Source organism: Uloborus diversus, chromosome 8 (genome assembly GCF_026930045.1).
Source record: "Uloborus diversus isolate 005 chromosome 8, Udiv.v.3.1, whole genome shotgun sequence".
Taxonomy (NCBI): domain Eukaryota; kingdom Metazoa; phylum Arthropoda; class Arachnida; order Araneae; family Uloboridae; genus Uloborus; species Uloborus diversus.
Window position 1 is genome coordinate 101,141,571 of NC_072738.1, and position 16,439 is coordinate 101,158,009.

General features: G+C 32.7%; 1 protein-coding gene across 1 annotated transcript in view; it reads left to right on the plus strand.

The window, feature by feature from the left end:
- Positions 1-16,439, plus strand: part of LOC129227341 (DNA repair protein RAD50-like) — a 101,592-nt gene that overhangs the window by 83,582 nt on the left and 1,571 nt on the right. The window contains 2 exon segments of the mRNA XM_054861885.1: positions 6,411-6,544; positions 8,764-8,892. Coding sequence (XP_054717860.1) covers positions 6,411-6,544; positions 8,764-8,892 — 263 coding nt within the window.

Here is a 16,439-nt window from a genome sequence, read left to right on the forward strand (position 1 = left end):
TTGACTTCTGACAATGTTTGGCCTTAGTGATACATTGTGAGTAAGATTTCTGGATTCTAATCTGACTCTAAGAAATCCATCTCTCTTGGTTAGACAACAAACTGTGTTTGACGCTTCTTTGTCTAATTTTACGCATCCTGTCACTGCTTTAGTATAACGTGAGGTATTGGAAATCATATAATTCAGTAGTTACGCCCTCAAGCACCATTTCTTTTAAAGTTTTATCTGGTATTCCTTTTTTAAGAAGATGATCCGAGTTTTCCCACTTCTGCTTATCAAAAAACTCAAGTCAACTCAGTACTCAGTCTGAAATTGTAAATTTTCGCTATACAATCGAATTTTTTAAACTTGCCATCGTACTATATTTAGAACATCAGCTCTTGTTCTGCAAACTGGTAACTTTGAGAATTTAAAAAATATAACACTAGGCATTGCGGATGACCATCATCAGAGAACTTGTATCAAGACGGATTACGACGATCAGTTCGAAGATGGACAATGAACATGTATAATTCCAGATTTTAATTTTGAAGCAGAGAGACTGCTATGAGCTCATCGATAAGCAGAACTGGTAAAACTCGGCAGCTCCCTCTTTCAAAAAGGGGACTTCCGATAAAACTTTGAAAGAAATTGCTTGGTGGCTTATCTACTGAGTAGTATGGTTTTCAAAACTTCACGTCATACTAAAGCAGCGAGACGATATGTAAAATAAGAAAAAGAAGCGTCAGGTACTCAAAACCTCACATGTCATACTAATGCAGTGAGACGATAGGTAAAATAAGAAAAATAAATGTCAGGTACAGTTTGCTGCCTAACCAAAAGGGATTATATAAATGGATGATATAAATGGATTTATTCGAGTCAGATTAGAATCTAGAAATATTAAGCCACAATACCATCAAGCCACAATTTCAATCAAGACTGAAAATTATGAGAAGTAAAATAGTTCAACTCGCATGCCAAACTTATGTTTTATTGTAATCAATGTGGTTACAGTTTGAGGGCTCAAAACCCATTAAAATTTCTTTAGCAACGTCTTTTGTTTCAAAGGGTGACTGATGTGGGCTGTTGCAAGCCACATTATTTTAAAATTTTTATACTTAAAATTTGTTCTCTATCATAGGTAAATTTGTCATTTTGAACCTAAGTTATCTGCTAAGTGGAGAATTAAAAATTTTTTTTAACTAGATAAGAAATGCTTTCACTACTTATTTTTTTTCGTATCTATGTAAGAATTAATTAATATGAAAGCAAACTTTTACAAATCATAACTTCTAATATTTTTTTCTCTAAGTACGGAGCCACACGATGCTATTCAATTCTGACTATATTGGTCAAATTCAAGACTCAACGCATGTGTGGAACTTTAAAATTTAGTTTATTATTAAAATGTTTTTATGCAATGTGTAATCTACACAAAAAGCCTACTCTTAAGAGCGATAACATCAAATTTCTCAAATTTTGATATTTGATGAAATTATTGTAACTTTTTCCAGTTTTTATGCATTAATGGTCAATTTCGGGGCGCGAGCGACACCTCAAGATATTTTTTGCGGTCGAAATCCTTTTGTTGAACCAAATATCTCTACAAAGGGCAACTTTTCCGGGCTATTAGCGTTTATCAGATTTTGATTTTTTTCAATCCACCCTAATGAGCATGGTCAGTACTTCAAAAGTAAGTAGTCCACCTCGAACAAGAGCGGGATTAAGTGAATCTGAATCCAGCTTTTGTTGTAAAAAACACTTCTTATTTTGTGGCGAGGAAGCGGATGAAGAGGCTGAGAAGAACAAAACGCAGAATTATCGCAGAAAAATTTATAAAGTTTCCACGCTTACATTCAAAGAATCCTTTTTAAAATTAGCTAAAGATCGTTCTGAGGTGTGTCAAAAGTTGCTCTTGCACGTTTTAATTTTGAGTATGATTTAGTTGCTGCTTTATGAATTTTTCTTTCATTATTCTGTGTTTCTTCTTCTCAGCCTCCTCATCCGCTTTAAAGCCACAAAATAAGCAGTGTTTTTAAAAACAAAAGCTGGATCCAAATTCACTTAATCGCGCTACAGTACGAGGAGGACTTATTTTTGAAGTACTGGCCTTTTTATCCTCACGTTGCTGCAGAAATTGAATTTTTCCGGGTGTATGATTTTCTGCAATCCACGCGAATTGTAACGGACTTTTGACTTCTTAAATAATCAGCATTCTTATAACTTCTCACGAGACTTGCATCGATTAAAGTTGGCATTCCATAACTGCCCAGCACAACAGTTTCACCTTCAGTCAAAATTTTATTGTAAATAAAGCGAAATTGTTACATTTTTCTTAAATATTAATTAGCACAAACAACAGTAGACGCTTGTGATAAATACGTTTATTCACTCGAACTGCACGTTTAACTCTAAAAGAAGCAGGTACGTCAGGGGTGCCCTCCCCCCCCCAGGAGGGGTCATGGCCCAGACTGCGCCATCCAAATTTTTAGGGGAATTGTTTTGAGGAGTATTTATCATTTGGGGGGAGGCATGCTTTTGGGGGGGATTTCCGCGAAAATGAGGGGGTGCGCCTTTGCTCTTAGTGGGTTGGGCACCTCTGGGTACGTGAACGATGCCACACGGTCTAGAATAGCCAGATGTTATTCAAGGCCACGCGAGTAGAGGGGATTCTGTAAATGACTGGCTGTGTTTTAAGAGTACGCAATATCTGGGAAGGATTGGTCTTTGAGAAAAAAATCATAAGGACCATTTTTATAGAGAATTTTGAGATCTACAACTTTGGTCTGCGGTACTTTTCGATAAAACTTACTGTTTTTGAGAAAAATTCAAAAAACCTAAAATTTTGACCTTTGACCCTGAATAACTTTTTTAGCACACATGGGATCGATGGGGACTTTTGGCAACTTATTTGTAATAGTAAGCCCAAGATCCCTACAAAAATTTAGCTTTCCCGGAATTTTTGTTATTTCAATTGTCTAAATTGACCGGACTATAGTTTCAGAGATAGATAAGATATGTATAAATAGATGTATTGACGTAGGTCGAAATAATTTTTACATCCCCACCAAATTTATTCAAACAGTGGTAGCATAAAAGGCACAATGCATAAAACGACAAACCGTTTAGTTACCCAAGACGGTTAGTGTTTAAATAAATTAATAGTGACAAAATTTGCCATGGATTAATTTAACTATGTCCTAATAAGAGCATTTACCATTTGCCGGAAAAAAAAAGTCATGCAGACTATGTTTAGAATAGGAGAATGAATCTAAATATTTAAAAAAACTTTACAGATCTGTGCCATGCGCATTGGTGCTGAAAGACAGGAAAGTAAACTTGAAGAAAGAACAGAGCCTAAGTGACATTAATGATTTTAATATTTAAGGGAGAAGGGGGCTAGCGTGGACAAGGGGTTAGTGTGGACAATTCTGTTACTTGTTTTTTCAAAATTTCTCTGTTAATTTATGCACAATGACAACACCAACATGCACTTCCATGTGTAGTTTCATGCAGGGGCGGCAAATAGGGGGGTCAAGAGGGGGTGGTCGCACCCTCAAATTTTTTGAGATTAATGATAAAAAGTGAGCAAATTCAATTTACGTAAATTACCAATCAAGGTTGAAGAAAAACAATCTTGCTGGTTCTATGTAATGGTTGATGAAACTTGACACGTTTCCAGACAAGAGCAAGTATTTTCCGTTTTATAAATTATTAGAAACTCATCAAGCCTTTACCGGCCTTTTCAGAAAAGAAAAAAAAACCTGATGAAGAATCATGGTTAATTTTAACGATAGACGTAATTTCCTCATATAGGCTAAATATCTTGTTCTTGTGTGCTCTGCGTAACGATGGTTATGATTTTCGCAAGAAAATGCCGTGGTACTTTACATTCATTGTTACGCTCATACTTTAAGTGTGTCTATTTAATGAGTGTTCATCACTTTCTTCCGCTAGAAACACATTTCAGCTGCTCAATGCATAGTATGCTTTCATAGATACTCTTTAAAAATACACACTATATTTGAAAAACATATCTCACATCAACAAATATCTTTTCTGGGGGCTCTTTAACCTATGCAGTCTCCCCCCCCCCACCCATATCATGATTACGTGCTGTTAGCCAATATGTGTTTTGTTCCATACTGAGGTAATTCGTATTTAAGAAACTCGACCCCCCCCCCAAATTAAATGCTGAAATGCCGCCCCTGGTTTCATGACTACACACTTGATAGTTCAGTAGCGAATTACAAAAGAAGGTTTTCATAGTGGAAAAGTAAATTTTGGATTTTCTTTTAATTATTAGATTAGACTATTTTAATTTATTATTTCAAGTAAAAGAGGATAATATATCATAAATAAATGTATTAAATATATATTTTGTGTATTCCATGTATATATATTGATATTCAGTTCTGCAATGAATGGTTTTAATTAGTAATTAAAAGGCTTAAAAGAAAAAATTGCCCCATGGGGTTAGAGTAAACACACGGTGATGGGGGTACTGTGGACACATGGTAATGAGGCTTCTATGGACTCATGTCCACTCAATCCCTTGCAGCTTTGAGTGAGAAAAAATAAGGAGTTAAATATAATAGTATATTTTACGTTATTAGCCTGATTAGATTAATATTGATAAATATGCATTCAATTTCGAAGGATTTTATGTCTTGTTTTTTCATATTTTAGGTTTTATTTACAAAACAAGATTGATTTTTGTAAAGTAATGGGTTCTTTTTCAAATGATTTTATTTATTAAATTTTGGGATTTTATTCTTTACAAATTGCTTCACAAAATGATTTATTGAAAATGATAAAATGATGTCATTTAGAAAGGATTTTTGCACATTTTTAAGCCCTTTTTTTACTAAGTGAGTTTGCTTATTGAGCGGTGATAATCCATTTCACCAAGGAATTCTGTCATTTTCACACATTTATTGTTTTTTTTAATATTCAACCTACCAATGACATAAGCTTTTGTGTTGGTCAAGTTTATGAAAAAAAAAAAAGCATTTTGCCCTATGCTGCAGTGGAGAAGGCCGTATGAAAATCAACTGATTTCATAATGCATTTCTTCTGGGAAAATGAACAAAATAGTTTTTTGAGGCACAGAAAATTATTCTTTTTCCACGATGTAAAAGATGTGTCCCAAGTATCATGAAATGAAATTGTAGGTAACTACCATCGCTAGATGTTATTAGTAGCACACTAAAAAAAATCCGAAACGTTATTGATTATTTCCTTGGAACGCTGCGAATTTCACGGGTTTTCACCTGTTTCTTCATAAAATCAAGTATTTTTGGAAAAATTTATTCTGAATTGCTTTAAGTTACACGAATGTAGACTCCTCAACGGTGTGAAAAATATTTTTATCTACCAGTTTAAAGATTAAGTGTATCCTCTTGAGCTCCACTATGGTTTGTCCAGGCTGACTTTGCTCTCAATGGGAGCATATTATGTGTATCTCAATGAGAGAATATATCTCAATAAAAGAGCTCCGTATTCTGCAGAACGTTTTAAGGATAATTTCACGAAGGGCACTGAATTTCATCGGGAAACGTTCCTGGTCTTTGCAAATGATGTTATTGGCAGAAATTGAGAACATGAGCTGCTCATCAATTTCCAGGAACTTTTCTGAATTGTTTTTACAGTGCATTTTCTACTCGGCATCTCACATGAAATTCAGTGTCGATATCTTTAATAATAATGTAAAGTAGAAAAAAAATCTCTTCTGCATTAAGATAGCTTTCTTTTCATGTAAATAAAAGGAAATATCTTTTAAACATTTTAATTTGTCTTTTAAATAGTTTTTTTATTTTTAGAAAATTCATATTTACGAATTGGTATCCTAAACTTTTATTATGAGTTAAAATATGCTTTGTTAAGGTTAACATTGGCTAAGGAATCTTTTATTTAGGTTAAAACTTATTTACTTTTGTTTTTAAATCCACTGTTTACATTGTTTAATTAGTATTATGACTTGTCCCCTTAGCTTGGTCTAGGGACAAAAACGACCTTTTTTGAAGATGTGTTTAATAAATAACTGTTTGGCCAAGTGTTTTAAATATATGAAATAAAGTAAGTGCAAAAGTGCGAATTACTGTAAAAAAATCAGATGTATTAAAAACAGCATTTAGTGTTTTTTTTTCTCCAAAAATACAAAATTTGTCCACACTAGCCCCCTTCTCCCCTAAAGTACTACAGATAAAACTATGGAAAAACATTGCATCTCAAACTTTTTATTTTTACATTGCATGTGATTATGTATCTTCGAGAGAAGCCTTTTGCATATGTTTTAATTTTCTTTTGCTCATAAATCTCTAAACTTTTATTTAATGTATACTGAAGACTAAAATCTTAACAACTAGTGCTGATATTGTTCTATTTTTGCATGTCTGTATTAACTGGTATTCATACTGACTTTACAGGTGCTTGCTTCTTTAATTATTCGATTGGCTTTAGCAGAAACATTTTGCCTGAATTGTGGAATATTGGCTCTTGATGAACCAACAACTAATTTAGATAATGAAAACATATCAAATCTTGCCCGAGCTCTTGTTGAGTAAGCCCTTTATGAGTAATATTGAAATAGTTTAGTATTTGTATCCAACTTTGTGTAAAATGATGTTTTTAAAGCCTTTAAAATGTTGAAATAATTTTTCAAATTATTTATTTGTGTGAATGAATCGTTTTTTTTTTCATTTAAATTTTTAAACTTACTGTTTGTTTTACATTTATTTGATCTTCATTATCCTTAACAAATTTATATTTCAAACATAATCATTATATTACAGGTGTGTTTTTATCTTTTATTTGATCAATAAGTTTTTATTAATATTGAGTGTTAACTCATATTCCATTTCCTCAAAATAAATTTGCTTTACTTTTTTTAGGCTTTTCTAATGCTATTAAAATGCATTGCTCACATGTAAATGTCTTTTCAAGCTATATGTCCTTCATTGCAATGCAGTTGAGCAATGGTTCTCAACCAGTACTGTGTACATTTCTAGAGGTGTTTTATTTTTATAGGAAAATCTGTAATGAATGTGCAGTTAACTATCGAAATATATACAAAATTGCATTGATGATGTCACAGGGTTCGTACGGGTCATGGAAATCCTGGAAAGTCATGGAAAAAAAATAACAGAATTTCAGACCTGGAAAAGTCATGGAAAATTGAAATTTTCATTGAAAGTCATGGAAATTTATTTCAAGTCATGGGAAAAGGTCCTGGACAAAGAGAAAGGAACAGTAGCTAAAGGAGCATTAGAAGTCTTGAGTGATTTAACAGTATAGCACATAAAAGCTATTAAAATTGGAAAAGTGAAAGATCCAAAAATCAAATATGAATTTTGAAATCTCATTGCATCCACTTCTGTTGCATCCATTTGCCATTTTTTGCGGAGTGATTTTACTGCCTGGACATCACTTATTTTGAATTTTCTGTTATTTTTAACACTTCTTATGTTTCATATTCTGTAGTAGCAAAATTTCACGTTCTTAACTTTGCCACGCCCACTCAAAAAACAAGCAATTGAATTGCATGCGAGTTCGATTCCATTTTTCGTAAGGACTTTATTATTAAATTTATCAGAGTTTATCTTAATTTGTTGAATGTTTTAGAAAATAAAGACTTTAAGTCAGGCGATAAAATACAGAAAAAGAGGGATTCTAATGCTCTAAAACAGTAGTGCCCAACATACGGCACACAAAACTAATCCATGTGACCCACTGCTATGTTCAATGTTGGGAATTAAACGTGTTCTGGAACTTCTTAACTTATTAATTTATATGGATTTGAAAATATGCAAATTTGTAAATAAAACAAGTATACTTTTGAATCAGAAGATTGATTCATTACTGGATGGTTTTTTTATAAAAGATCTGGTTTAGAAACATAAAAAAAGAACTAAACTATATGGCTTTACTTCAAAGAACCAAAATACTGTGAAGTTACGTGGATGATTAAAGGCACTATTGACACTAAAAGGTAACTTTTGAAGCAAATTTTTTGAAACTTAGTGATGACTCATTCCACCTTTGTCCCATTCAATGTTATTCTGCCTGTTTTTTAAAAAAAATAACGGACATTTAAGCATTATCATGTTCGCTTCACTGCATTTTTACTTTATTTAAATTTACACAATGAAGACAAATAAGAATAGTTTAGTTTTTTAAGTGTACACTTATATTTTTTCCATTACGAGTAAGTGCTTCAATGAGGCTGTGGCATTCATATAGACGTTTTGCTAATGCTCATTTCTAAATATTACCAAGTTTGAGATTAAATAGTGCTATTCTCTTTGTGTAACGAAGTCATGAAAATTTTCATTGAAGTCATGAAAAAGTCTTGGAAAAGTCATGGAATTTTTTCATCCAAATAGAGTATGAACCCTGATGTCAGAATTTGTGAAAAAAATATGAGTAATATCATATGACCCTATATTGAAAGAAATGCTAAGAGCTAGCAGATAGTGTTGTGAAGTACCTTCTGGGGTTTACAACTTGTGTGAAAGAGAGTTTTCAAGTTTAACTTACCTGAACAACAAATATAGAAACAAGCTTAATGTTTTACTTCCTCTTTAATGTTTTAAACCAGTTATTTCCAGTCATAAAATAAAATATTGAATGATCTGTATAAAATAATGTACTTAGTGTATTGGAAATTATTTTTTAATGAAAATATTATTATTCAAGCTATTGACATTTTGCTTTTATGTTGTTTCATCACAAAATTTTATTTTAATCACCAAATGAAACTTAGCTTGTTTTTATTTACAGAATTGTGGTTTCACGTTCTGAGCAGCGTAATTTTCAGCTTATCATAATTACTCATGATCAAAGGTTTATTGAACTTTTGGGACAATCTGACACTGTAGATTACTTTTATAAAGTTTCCAAAGATGACCAGTAAGTTTTTTTTTCTTATTATGAGTTTGGGGGTGGAGTCGCACAAACATAACTCAAACTGAGAGTGGGTGCAGTTAGGTTTATGCGACCCTTAAGTGCCTGAATTGCTTCCCTGTTTAATTACCATATAATCCCGAAAGTAACTCTTCCATAGATTATACACTCCCTCTCCATCATTTTTTTCTTGTCGAAAGTGAAATATAATTTCTTGATCCCTATCCATACTTGCCAACTCTACTGTTTTTAACGGGAGACTCCCGTTTTTTGCTTCAATCTCCCGATTTCCCGTTTTTTAAGATTTTCTCCCGTTTTTGCAGTTTTTTTCAGTCAATCATCAAAAAGTTTCACTTTCTTCGTAATATATGGCGCCCTTTTCCAGTCTACCAATGTCAGGGAATAAGAATTTTCCCAATTGATAACTCATTTAGTAAAAATTAATTTTTTGGAAGCTTTCCACATTGCATGTTCAACGAAGCACGTTCTTTGCCGAAAATTGCAGCAGATTTCAATCCTTTTGCATCTTGAAATTATTTCAATTATTTTTAATGTTTTAAGTTATTTTAACATGTGCTACCCTATACCTACTTATTTTATATTGTATTTTCATCATATATTGATTTTCTTTTTTTTTTTCGGATTTTAGTAATTAAATACTTGTAGCTACTTTTCTGGTAGAGACTGGAGAATGTACGAAACTTCAAGCAAATTCACTCCTTATTATTTAGTTTTTCTTTTGCAGTATATTTTTCTTGCCGCTACCAATTTGCTTACATCTGCGAAAAATCAACATTTCACTTTAAATTTAGTATTCATGTTATTTAAAAGCATAATTTATTTTCTGTAGCGAGGATATGTCGATGGTGAATCATCTTATACATCTAGTAACATCTCCTGTTTTTTTTCCTTCGAAGGTTGGCAAGTATGCCTGTCCTGCTGTACTTTTTCTGATCAATTTCATTTGCCACTCCCTCAAAAAAAAAAAAAAAAAAAAAAAAAAGCACGCTATTTTGAAAACATATTGTTTATAAAGTAGCATGAAGTTTAGAAACAACTACATTAAAGCAGAAATAAATTAAATGATGGGATTTAGCTACAGGTATGCAGGGTTCGCAGACCTCCTATTTTTTCCTATTTTCCTACTTTTTTAAAATTTTCAAACGATTTCCTGTTTTTTCCTATTTATTCCTATTTTTTCAATGCATAATCTTGCTTCCGCCTTTTTTCCCATACTACTATATTTTTGTGCACCTTATCCACAGACAATGGCGGATCCAGACGATCCTGTTGGAAGGGGCGATTGAGTAATGCATCAAAGGGGGGGGGGGGGGGGGTTGGAGGGGACTAATGAAAATAAAATTTAGAAAAAAGTTTAAGAACTGAAGCATGTTTTTTGTATTTTTTGGAATAATGTGTATTGTTCAAAGAGTTTGAATGAAAGTTATAAGTGTTTCGAGTATCAGACACACACACACACAAGAATGAAAAATTGAAAAAAAAAAAGTTTTATACTAGTATTCTGGTTCTATTATCTAATCTAAAACCTTTCAATTGATTCGTTTGAGGACTCGTGAAGTTTTCCCTGTAGCTCAGCTCCTCAATTGTACTTTTTTCCTTATAAAAAGAAAGGTTGCAGTATTAAAATGACATCTCTCTTTTGCCAGTTTTCGTACCAGCCATAATGAAATACTAATAATTGCTTTTGTAAATAAAATTTAAAGATACTTATGGATTTGTTTTGTTGTTCAGTTGTTTAATATTTGGGCATAAGTAGGAGTGTTTCCAGGCTCTTGCCGAAAATGTTTGTTTGAAATGCCATTTTTTTAGATTATTTGGTGATTAATAAGAGGAAGGAAAGTGTGGTGGTCCCTTTTCAGAATTTCTTTGAAATTTAAGGGTATATTTTTAAAAACATAATTGGTTACTATCTTTGTGTTCTTGAAGGGAAAGGATGAGATTCTGGAATTCTCCCCAGTCGTTTTTATGATATTAGAGCTTCAAAAATGCAATTTTATATATCTTTAGTATTGCTAAAAATCAGGGGGGTTTTAGTGGGGGTTTTCCCCAGAAAATTTTTTGGAACTGAAGTCGTAAAAATGCAATTGTAAGCCATCCTTGATGACATAGTAGAAGATATGGGGGTTCAGAATTTTTTCCAAACTTTTCAATGTACGAATTCCAAGAACGCTGTTTTAGACGATCTTTGAATGATGTTGAAAGATGAGGAAAGAAGGACATGGGCTCTCCTCTCCAGCAGTTTTTCGAAATTGAAGTCTCAAAAACACAGATGTATGCCATATTTTATGGCGTAAGAGGAAGGAACGGGGGTTTGGAACTTCCCATCAGAAATTGTTCGAAATTGGAGCCTTGAAATGCGATGGTTAAACTATCATTGGTAGTGTTAAGGGAAGGGATGCAGTCAGAAGTTATCATCCCTCTGCTTTTCAACATTGAAACTTTAAAAACGTAACGTTAGTGGGTCTTCATTGACGTTTAGGGGAAGGACTCGAAATCGAGTGCTCTCCCCCGGAATATTTCTCGGAATTGAAGTTCTAAAAATGTAATTGAAGGTCCTCATTAACGACATTTTCGAAAAAGTTTTCAATTCTGGCCATTTTTTCGAAATTGAAGCTCCAATAATTCAAAAATTTTGACCATCTTCAATGACATTGAAGAGAGGGGTTGAGGAACTCTCCTCTGGAAAACTTTCGGAATTAAAGTCGTAAAAAATACTTTTGTAGACGATTTTCGTGATGTGTTAGGGGGGGAAGGGGGAGTGTTGTGGTGCCTTTTTCCTGGAATTTGTTTGTATTTGGGGGGAGATCGCCCCTACCCCTCCCGTGTTGGATCCACCACTACCCATAGACTATCTGCTATGAAAGTGTAAAATTAATGATGCACTGATTATCTGTGCTTTTTCCCCCCTCAAAGTTAAAACTATTGAACCTCAATTTACAGTTAAAAAAATGACTGCTCCTGTGCCTGTAAAATTGTTTTTTTTTTTTACACAGATTTTCCTTTTACTTTTATTGATTGCAGCTATATAAATTAAAACAACCTTACAGATAAAGAAAAATCTATCTCTGTTTGCTCCCCCCCCCCCCCAATAGTGCAGTAAAATTAAGCGAAAAAAAAAGCAAAACACGAACATCCCTCCAAGGGCGCCCTTATAAGGGGGCAAGGGGGGCTCGAGCCGCCCCGTAGAAATTAGAGCATCATTGCTTTTAGTACTTTTTTCTTTTTAAAAATGTAAAAAAAATTCTTCTCCAGTTGTTAATGAATAAGTTGCTAAAAATTTCAAATTTTAAAGACTCTAATCTATCCTGAAATCGGTTTTCCATAGGGAAAATACTCAGCTAAAACCCATGGGAAAAATATCTGAGCCTCCCTTACAATTTTGCATATGGGCGCCCTGCCCCCTATGCTCAAAAAAATGTTAAATATGTTGCAAATAACTTCTTACCCTTCCAACAAAAAGGAGGTAAAAAGTCCCCACCATTTTGTGTATCGAGTTTGGGGGGGAGAAAGGACAAAAACCTCTCTTTTTAAGATTCTATTACTTAAAAAAATTACTCAAAAATTGCAGAAAACCGCTCTATAATAGTAAAATAATAAACTCTAATAAACAAAAATGCTAATTAACCGGAGTGCCCTGGCAGGGAAAGGTAGGAGGAGAGTTCCATGGCGCAAATTGCACCATTGGATTTATTTATTTTATTGAGGGCTTTTATTCTGGAAGGCTATTTCCCTTACGCTTGAGAGGTGCTCCATCCCTTTTTTTGTTGGGGTGGGGGGGGGGGGGTTGTAATTTGCACTCTAAAATCAAAGATTACAGTGAAGTTCATGGACAAACTTCACTGATTTTTAACTTTTCCGAAACAGGTTAAAATGCTTCCCGAGCCCAAAGATATAAGACAGTGGCGTAGCTACATTTTCTGCCGGGTAATTCCCCTATTTGCCACCCTTTCATTAAGACATAAATAATACATTAAACCGTCAAAAATTATTGAACTTAAAATTGAAAACATAATTTAAGGAAGTAAAGGGGAACTAATTTAATCCATATTCTTCCTACCAGAAAGGAAGGGGGGTGTCAGGTGCCAATCTTGGAGAAATGTTCTAAATTTGCTTTAATAATTGCAGTTAAAAGTAACGTTTGGGGAGGATGGGGTTCTCTCCCGAAGCTTTGGTGACATTAGGATGTCAGGGTCTTTTCTTAAGTATTTCCTGAATAAGTTTTAAAAATAAAATTTAAGTCTGCCTTAGAGGAACAAAAAGAGAATGAGAAAAGTTTAGAGGTTCACTATGGAAATATTTAAACTTTGAACACTGAAAAGTGCAGTCTTACCAAAATCTTACATTTCGAAGGTTTTTTTTTTCCTTGCTTCCAATAATAGATTAAAAGTATGATTCTCTTATTTAAATTTTTCACATTAAAGGTGCTGAATTGCCAACCCCCAAAAGTATGCCCTCCGGGGCGGACCGCCGCCTCCTAGCTACGCCACTATATATAGAAATGTCAGAAGGCTCCTCCTAAAATGATCTAAGTAAGCTCAGAAACCAATTTAGTTGTGACTGGAGTTATTTAAGTGTTAAGAGCGTTTAAATGATGTTAAAAACTAAATCCCTGTGAAGCCCCAAAAAAAGTTCAAATTGACTGAAATTTCCTTTGTCCTTCTTAATTAATTTGCTTCAACTTTTGGATTGGACAAATTGGATCTACTAGTTTTAACCCAGAATTCCCACATTACAATCTAAATCATAGCATTGTCTTATCATACCAGTACAGTATAGTGATGGAAGAAAAAGTTAGAAAGACACATATGGGTCATTCCATGCGAAATGAGCTAATCAGCTGTGGCTGACATGTCACAGATTTCAATGAAAATTTGTATTTAGGTTAACCATGCATATCTATGAGGAAATGCAAGGTATGGAAGTTCAAAAACTGTTTGTTGCTTTGTTATTGATATTAGAAGTTGATGCTTACGCTAAGCTGAAATTTTCGGAGTTCATTGCTGCCAGTTTGTGACTCAATAAGTTATAAACGTACACTTAAAAAAATAAATATTTCCGCATTCGATAAACAAATCTCTATGGGGAAAAAGCAAAGTAAAATTTATTCGGATCTTTTTTTGAATCTGAGATATTAACAAATATTGAAATTTTGCCAATTTACTTCAGATTTCAAATCACTCTTCTAGCTCTTTTAATGAAAATATAAGAGTAAAAATGATTCAGATTGAAAAACTATCTATAACTAACTATCTGCTCTAAATTAGTTATTGTTTATGAATTTCTTGATGACGAAATCGTACTTTAAAAAATCGAAAATTTCATTTTTTCCTCTATTTCAGATGTTTTTTTGAAGATGAGGGAATGCTCTAAATTTACTCAAGTTTTTTTTATGTAATATACTGAAGTATCTTTTAGATGCTATTAAATTTTAATCATTGGTATCAGCGTATTTTTGTTACTAGAGTAATTTGAACTTAGGCAAAATTTCATTAGTTAGTTCTTTTAATTGTAAGTTTAGCAAAACTAACCATTTCTTTCGTGTTTCATTTTTTCAAAAGCATGTTTATGAAATATTTGCTAAAATGTACATTTTTTTTAAAATCGAAATAAATGTTAGATATACTTGCTTTTGCATCATTGAGTCGTTTATCTAGTGTTTTGAATTCTCGTAATTTCACATAAGAGTCAATCCATACAGGTTCCATACAGTATAAACTTTTCATTCATGTTCAAATAGTTCTAAGTTATAAAATGAAAATAATTATTTCGAAAATTACAATATGTTTTTTCAGTATAATGCATTATATAGGGCACAATATACGTAATTTAAGAAATTGCAATGAAGTTTTCACACTTTTTATTTCTATTTTAGTGTGTAAATTGACTAGCAAAATTGCTCAATTTCAAAAACCTGTATCTTTTTTACAAACCAAATGCAAAAAACAATGTGTATAACATGCATAGTACTTGAATGGAATATTCAACTGGCCACGAAATTTTATTTTGAATTCCATCCCCTTTTGGTTTACAGGGGTCTAAAAATGTCATTTTTGTCATTTTTCCGATTTTTGAGGGGCTGTAATCTATAAAGGGTGCACAAACACACAGCAACAGTTACATATTCCTTTTAGCATGGTTCCAGTGATTAGTTTTTGCCGTATTTCATTTTGTGTTTCCGGCCCCCTACGCGAGTTATCTCCCTTTGAAATGAGTAAAATTTTTACATTAGACCCTGAACTTTAACCTGTTGCCGTTATTTTAAATATTAACTTACAGCACTTTATGCACTTTAACATCAAAGCGTTAAAGTAATTGTCATAAATGTAATTCAAATAGATTTTGGCCAAAATGCAAAGATCTAAAAGTACCATTTTTGACTACGACAAATCACTTTTGATGCCCTCTAAAAAATCAAAGGTCCAGTTGAGAGGAAAAATAAATGTGGTTTTAAACATTTTTCATATCCAGCTTTTAGGGATATGAATTTCAAAAAAATAAAAAATGGTTGAGCACACAAATCCATCGAACCTGTATGGATTGACCCATAAAACACAAAGAAAATGCTATTTTTCTGAATTTTATTTTACTTTTGGAAATCAAAAACCAATTTCGAGTTTCTTCAAGCAAATAGTAGAAACACAGCTCTATATTCTTGTAAAATTTTGAAGCTGTCTGAATTTTCCCTCATTTGAATTTTTGTGTGTATGTGAAGGGGAAAATCATCATTTTACAAAATGGCACTAAGTTTAAAACTGATTTTGAAGACAAAGGAGTTAAAATGCAACTTCAAAAGTAAGGTATTTCTTTTATGATACTTTAGCACATTATTGGGTATTAATTTCATCAAAGCTAATGCATTCCTTAAAGATTGAGATTAAAAAATAAAATGCTTAATTATGAGAAAATTGAAATATTTTCAGTTTTTGAAACTCGGTTAAAAGTTAACTATAATAACTCTGAAAATTTTACTGACATCAGATTAATTACCCTACTCCATAGATTGCAACAACATATAACTTTTATGTTTTCATGAAATAGTTAATAAGATACAAGCCTTCAAAAATGCAACATTTAGCATTTATGAGAATGCTGTTCAATTTGACCAATTTTCAATCGCATGTAACTATTCAAATAAACAATTTTAAGCAAAAATATTTTAGATATTTTTTATATAGGCATAAAAGGAAACCTGTATACCAAATTTCATAAAAATCTGTTACCATGCGGCCACCACTTTTTTGCGAATTTTGCTCATTTTATATGGAATGACCCATATACAAATATAAAAATTATTGTAGTTTAGTAAAAGAGGGAAAGGGCGAGCTTGGGTAAAACTTAAAAAGTAGGTAACGTAGTCCATTCTCGACTACACTACTATCTAAATCGAATTTAAATCAAAATTTATGAAATTTACTTGATTAAAATAGTAGCAATTGCTAGTAATTTCTTTAATTCCATATCATTGGTTTCAGAAAATAACGGTCACGGCATAATGAAGGTCACTTCGTCCCCATTACCCCCTAGTAAATCCC